The sequence below is a fragment of the Thermobia domestica genome, chromosome 7, assembly GCF_964235325.1.
Source record: "Thermobia domestica chromosome 7, izTheDome1.hap1.1, whole genome shotgun sequence".
Lineage (NCBI taxonomy): Eukaryota > Metazoa > Arthropoda > Insecta > Zygentoma > Lepismatidae > Thermobia > Thermobia domestica.
The window spans coordinates 57,466,435-57,473,857 of record NC_137460.1 but is presented as its reverse complement, the minus strand read 5'-3'; the positions used below and the strand labels follow the sequence as shown (position 1 = coordinate 57,473,857).

Genomic DNA, 7,423 nt, shown 5'->3' with positions numbered 1-7,423 from the left:
TTAGGAATCAAACCATCAGGTAAACATGGAAAGTTAAACGAATACAGTTGTATATTGAACAAGCTGAACTTCGATGGCTAGGGCATATCATCAGGATGAAAGAAGAAAAGTTTCCAAAAGAAATGTAGGAAGCAAGACAAAGAGGATTAGGGAAGAAAAGGCCAAGGGAGCGGGCAAGACAAACTGGAAAAGGTCTATAGAAGAGATTTCCAAGAGACACAGGGCAATCCATGGAAAAGAGTGAAGGATCTGGCGCAGGACAGAAGCAAGTGGAGAACTCTCTGGATAACCTCGATACCCAAATGATAGAACAGGACTGGATTAAGTAAAGTAAAGTGTTGCTCTTTTAGACTAAAGGAGACGGATGAATTACTGAATGGTCATGAAGTAATTACTGGAATGAGAATATGGGAGGAAACAGGAGAAATCCGAGAAAATTCTCAAACACGATGCTATTCATCACAAAATGGCATGTCCGGAGACCAAACCAGGAACCCTAAGTGCATTAATCGATGTTCGGCATTAATCAATTATTCAATAGGAAATGCAAAATGTCTCTGCTCTTTGCTGTCTTGATTAGAGTTTATGAATTATTTTACATCGTAGTGAATTTAGTGTAAAAGTTTATGAAAATGATCGCCATTCTAAAATTACGACTTTTATGAATTAAATATTTATTTTGTTGTTTGTTTCCATTGTTTCGCAACATTCAAGTTACATTTAAATGGAGTTTTAACGGGTTTTTCAACGTTGATTTTGTCAAATTAGTCTTCCTATGAATATTTTAAGATGATAAGTTCTTGTGATACGATAAATCTACTGTGTTTACCTTAGATTCATGGTTATGTCTGTGTGTTTTGAAGGTGTTTAGTGTAAATTACCGTCAATGTAAGCATTTTTTATACCAATTACCATAATAACGTATAATTTATGTTAACTAAAAATGACTCGTTGAAGATGTAGGAATGGTTTTTATTCAGTTAATATCTACACCGTAAATATGATGTGTGGACAGAACACATAACACATTTTTTTGTTTATTTCTTCTTTTCTTCCTTTTCGAATTATTTAATGGCTTTCTACTGTGGAAACTGTTTATAGAATGTTCTTTTTTTTTTTTTTTTAAGTTTTACGTTATTAGGATGGTAGTGTTATCCTGTTCTGCCTAATGACCCTCCAGTACTCTTTCCTTCACTTTGATCTTACCTTTCGGTAGAATAGGGATTCCTGTTCTGCCTAATTCTCGCAAGAAAAAAAGAGAGATTTAGATTTTATAGTAATTTAACTCTTTATTGGACAGTTTTGCTCTCAAGCAACATCGCATTCTATTGCGTTATCCGCACGAATTATAACTTCAGTGATAATTTAATTGGCATTAATGCTTTCATACAATATTCATATACATGATTTGCGGGTCGCTTCTTTAGATACTTCTAATCTTCGTCCACAGGAGACAGTCAAATTTAGTATTGTAGAAGCTTTATCTCCTACGTTTCGCGAAAGTTCAGTTTTTATTTTTTTATTTGTGGTTTCTTGCTCTGTAGGAAAATATTTCAACGAAACTGTTGGTAATTACTGAGAATATTCTTATGATATTTTACCATAATAAGGCAATAATACTGCTCAGTAGCTACACATAAGACTTATATTATGGCAATGTTCTTTGAAATAAACACCCTGTATTTTGTAACCAAAGTACAAAAATACTTTAAAAATTACGAAATTATTATTATTATCAGGAAGACATGGTTCAACCATAAAAGCAAACTAAATATTTTAATAATAATGCTATCAATGCTTGCCAATTAAAGGGATAATAGTAATTATTTCCCTTACAATTGCATCCGCTTTCAGTGCCCCTTGATTTTCATCTATCATTTCAGAGTCCCTGAAATTAAATTTGCAATCGTGGAGCACAATTGGTTTACTACTAGTAGGGTATATACGAAATATTTACGAAATGTCTATTGGCCCTCTACAAACTTCACCGATATTTGTTTGCTCAGTATATAGCTTTAGTTCTTATACTTAACTGACATTTCCTGTATAAATTAGAAATTAATGAATTATGAAAAGAAATTATAAATACAAGTAAAATAATGTATATGGAAAAATTGTTAATACTCGTAGTACGGCAGATTAAACAATACAGTTTATGGCAAATATTTAGCAGAAGGGGTCCAGAAGTAAAAAATATAAAATTTACGGGAGAAATGGAAGATGCAAATACTTAGACCTAACATAACTTAACCTAAACTAAACTAATATAAATAAACGAAATTCTATGATGTTTTCGAAAATTATGTTGGACCCCTACACTAATATAATCTAACATAAACTAACCTAACCCAACTGACACTAACCTAATGTGAACAGAAATTACCGATATTGTAACCTTTTTTTAGAAATAATAGCTGGACCCCTTCTACTAAACATTATCCTAGTTTATATATATATATATATATATATATATATATATATATATATATATATATATATATATATATATATATGTATGTATATATATATATATATATATATATATATATATATATATATATATATATATATATATATATGCTAATAGTATTATTTAATTTTGTTTCAGTACAACGTCCTTACAGAACCTGGAATACCGAAAAAGCTAATTAGATTAATTAAGGTGTGTTTAAATGAATCCCAAAGTAAAGCCCGGGTAGGAAGATTTTTGTCCACGAGCTTTCACGTCGAGAATGGCCTGAAACAAGGAGATGCGTTCTCGCCATTATTATTCAACTTTGTCCTGGAATACGCTATATGGAAAATCAAAGATAGCAACCAGGGCCTAGAATTGAACGGTATTCACCAGGTTATGGCATATGCTGATGATGTAAATTTAATAGGGGATGATAGGAGAACAATAGAAAGAAATGCAGAGGTCTTATTAAACGCTTGCAGTGACTTGGGTTTAGAAGTAAATGCAGAGAAAACTAAATACATGGAAATTTGTCGGGATCATAATACGGCAAATTATCGATGCGTTAAATTTTAAATAATACTTTTGATAAAGTGGATAGTTTCAAATATCTAGGATCAATATTAACAGACGAATATCATATTCACGAAGAAATTTAATGTCGATTAAAAGCAGGGAATTTGTGTTAATGTTCAGTTCAAAATCTTTTGTCGTCGCGAATTCTGTCGAGAAATTTGAAGCTTAAAATATGTAAAACCATAATCATGCCTGTTGTTCTGTATGGTTGCGAAACATGGTCGCTTACTCTGAGGGAAGAACATAGACTAAAAGTACTTGAGAACAAGATCCCGAGGCGAATATTCGAATCCAAGAAGAACGGGAATGTGGAATGGCGTTGCCATTGGTATAGACAAGGAAAAACCCAAAACGAAAAACTTTTATTTATATATCTTCCGGTCCCGCATCGCCGTTGAAATGTAAAAAATCCAGTAAAAACAATAAATTTTCAATATATTTTTAAGAGGACTGAAGAATATATGATGATGACCCTATATAGCCTAAAGGTTTCTTCAAGTATGTAAAAACAACTTTAAAATAAAGAAACTATGTTTATATAGTGTCTTCTGGTAGCGCATCGCTGTCAAAAATTTGCGAGCAAAATTTGAGAGTTTACGTATGTTTTTTAATTTTTTTTTTCTTAAAACAAGTAAGATAAGGGCGCTTCTCACCACAATGGGATGGCTGCCCTTGGAGTTCCACTATCCAACCAGCCATACAATGATTAGGGTGTATTATTTACTATTGTATTTACAAATTTATAATTTCACATAATTCGTCCTCTACAAATTTCCATTTTCCCCTTTATTTTTGTCCATTACTAATGACTTTAAACTCTGATCTATTGGTAACACCGTGGTAGAACGTTGATGAAAAATTAAATCTTTAAGTTTTACCTCCCACACTTATGCCGGCTAGGCTAAAGTAGACGATGATGATGAAAAGTGAATGAAATGGTGAAATGAAGAAAGTGGAAGGAAAAAGGAAAATCCCTAGAAAACCCACGCACATGGTGTTTGTCCAACACAAAGTTCATTTGGCGCGAACTGGAATCGAACCAAGGACCCCATGCACCAGAAGTGAACGCTTTATCATTGAACTCCCTCTGGCTCCACATAAATCAGAGTTTAAAATCATTAGTACTGGACAAAAAATAAATTGGAAAATGGAAATTTGTAGGGGACGAATTATGTGAAACTATAAATTTGTTAATACAATAATAAATAATACACTCTAATTATTGGATGGCTGATTGGCTAATGGAACTCTAAGTGCAGCCACTCCCTCGTGGTCACTGGTGCAAATCCCGGGGGGATGAGGGGGACTTAATTCGATTTGAAATATGCTTTTTGGGGAGAAATGTCATGATTTGTGTCCGATTGCCACAAAGGAAAGTGAGATGAAATTGATGCCCCCAGAATAAGCCTCAAATCTGCCCGCCTCCCAATGTTGATGACAACTCTGCTCCCCTGATCCTCCACAGTATTGTTTTTTATTTTCATATTTTGAACATCGCTTTTATATATATATATATGTGAACGGTCTTACCCGTCCCCCCAATGTTGAAGACAGATTTGCGCCGCTGCTAGTGGTGAGTAGGTCCTTATCTTACTTGTTTTAAGAAAATTAAAAAAAAAATAAATAAATAAAATAAAAACATGCGTACACTCTCAAATTTTGCTAAATTCGCAAATTTTGCAAATTTTTGACAGCGATGCGCGACCAGAAGATATCATATAAATGTAGTTTATTTATTTCAACGTTGTTTTTACATACTTGAAGAAACGGTTAGGCCATATAGAGTCGTCCTCCTATATTCTGTAGTCGATTTAAAAATAGATTGAAAATTTATTGTTCTTACCGGATTTTTCAAATTTCAACGGTGATGCGGGACCGGAAGATATGTAAATAAAAAGTTTTCTTTTTGTTTTTGTTTTTTCTTGTCTATACAAATGGCAACTTTTGCGCACTATAGCGTTCCGGAAATAGAAAAATTATTTTTTTTTTCGAACCACCCTAGTGGGCAGGTCATGTAGCTAGGATGGAAGAAAGTAGAAACGCTTTCAGTCTTGACTGGAAGACCAATCGGAAAACGACTATTAGGAAGACCTAGGCGCAGATGGGAGGACAACATTAAGATGGATCTCGCAGAAATAGGAATATAAAGTAGAAACTGGATCCTGTTGGCTAAGGATAGAAGTCAGTGGAGAGCTTTTGTGAACACGGCATTGAACCTCCAGGTTCCATAGGCCATAGAGTTAGTCAGTTAGTGTTAATACTTAAGAAGAAAATGCTATTGCATTTTAGACACGTGAAGAAATCTCGGTTATTGCCAATTATTGACGGTATAACTACTCGATGACATATTTCCCGATTAGTGCTTTTTATTATTATTTTAAGATAATTCCTTTTAACCATTTCTATCATCGCAGACATTTTGTCACGGTATCAGTAAGCGCATTTTCTTTTCATTATTGTCATTTCAGAAACACTCAGGAATCCACAATGCCTCACAAAATGGATTTGTCACCCCCGTCTCTCTACATCAGCAGTCTTTATGCTACTTTATTGTTTTTGAAGAGGTTAAGGGCACCTGACATAACATTCGCTAAAAGGCAATGGATAATGGATCCATATCCTGGATCCATAGTCAGTGATCTTATGGAAGCTACTCTTGTCAAGCATTGTACTTTTTACAGTAGAGTGATACATGATACTGCAATGAATCAGAGATTGTTATTTACGCCACGCGTCAAAAGAGCTACAATATTTGGAAAATCTAGAGATTTTCTCTTATTAGCTGTTCGATGTCGAAATTTACACGAATTGGTCCTTCTCAAGGCAGAATCTCAAACTAACATAATTGAAATAATGAAATTACCATCTCTTTCAAGAGTTTTGTTTGTACATCAGCCTCAGCATTTGATTCTGAATAACAAAGACCTAAGACGCATTTGGCCTCCTCGTTTGTTAGATTCTTCCAGAAAAATAATTGAAGATCATTTACTGGGTGTAAGTTGTCGCCTAACATCCTCTATTTCCACTTCGACAATTGGCGACCTTCCTATTGAACTGTATCTGACAGGAGTTACGTTGTCACCACTTGAAATACAAGGTATTCTAATGATCAACCCTCGAATTCGAATCTTTCGGCATAGATACTTGTTGACAGCTTTATATTTAATGAATAGAGAAAGACAATCCAAATCTCTTCCGCTTTATGAATTAAGAAATTTAGATTACATTAGATGGGATATGCATGATATTGTCCAGCAATCTAACATGGAAGAAATATTAAAAACTGAGTACGACGTTGTGGAAGCGATTCGCATATCTTTATTATCGTGTCCCAAAGTGAGGGTAGTTAGTTTAATATACAATTTTGATGACCCGCCACCTCGACAACATGCGTTAGATCTTTTATATCATCTGGACATCATAGAAGGACTTACCTTATCTGCTAATCACAACATTCCAGACATGAATAGAAAGTTTTACCTGTTTTTACAAAAGCATGGAAGGACAATTAAGACGTTAGAATTAAACAATTTCGTTTTGTTAGATGTCGAATTAGTTTTATTTTATTGTCCAAATATAATGAGCCTATTTCTATATGACGTAACATTATGTCGTGATGTAACTAGACCACTGGATTTTGATAATATTGAGGTGCACAACTTACGAGATATTTGTGTTTGTAACCAAATAGATTTTCCATGTCGTCTCATCCCAGCCATGTTAACTTCTCGCGCATTGTCTGTCATCAAACTGTTTAACATTTCTGTAGCAAGTGAGGTATTAGATAAAGTGACAAGCGTCAACTATTGGATGAAACTGCGAGGACTATTCTTTGTGAACTGTGATAACTTACGGTTGCGTCATGTCATGAACTTACTTAACTCGGAGAATGATTTGCGAGAAGTTGATATTTTATTTTGTGGAGGTATCACAACGGAGGACAAACATGAAATTGAAAGATATATGATTGAGGCAAAACTTGACATTAAATGTAGAATTCGTTGCTGGAGTTAAGAAGAAAAGGCTGACATGTTGATTTAATCATAAATATTTCAGTGATTCAAATACACATTTTTTTCTGTATGATATACAAAAAACAAATAAATTAATAAAAAGAGTATTGACGTTCAATATTACTTTGGCTTAACACTTTTAATAATTTTACGAGTATATTGCATTGGATGAATAGACTTAAAACTATAGAGTCAATTACTTTGCTTTTATGTTACAAAATTCTATTATAACAGGGACGTGTAGTGCGTATTACCGCTGTTACCGGCGGTAACGGTATAAATATTACAATTTTTCGTTGTTTTCATATATCTTCAAATTTCATTATCGACATGGGAAGATGTTTACATTTTCCTTTTTCTTTTCTTTCTTTCTTTCTTT

General features: G+C 33.7%; 1 protein-coding gene across 1 annotated transcript; it reads left to right on the top strand.

The window, feature by feature from the left end:
- Window positions 1-724: 724 nt before the first annotated feature.
- Window positions 725-7,162, top strand: LOC145688879 (uncharacterized). Its single transcript, XM_081763044.1, has 2 exons — window positions 725-888; window positions 5,500-7,162. Exon 2 carries the CDS (start codon window positions 5,519-5,521, stop codon window positions 7,043-7,045), a length of 1,527 nt encoding a protein of 508 aa, XP_081619170.1. The 5' UTR covers window positions 725-888; window positions 5,500-5,518; the 3' UTR covers window positions 7,046-7,162.
- Window positions 7,163-7,423: the final 261 nt, after the last annotated feature.

What these genes read in the sequence shown, in the direction of transcription:
- LOC145688879 (XM_081763044.1), top strand. Translation starts at nt 5,519, where the DNA reads ATGCCTCACAAAATGGATTTGTCACCCCCGTCTCTCTACATCAGCAGT.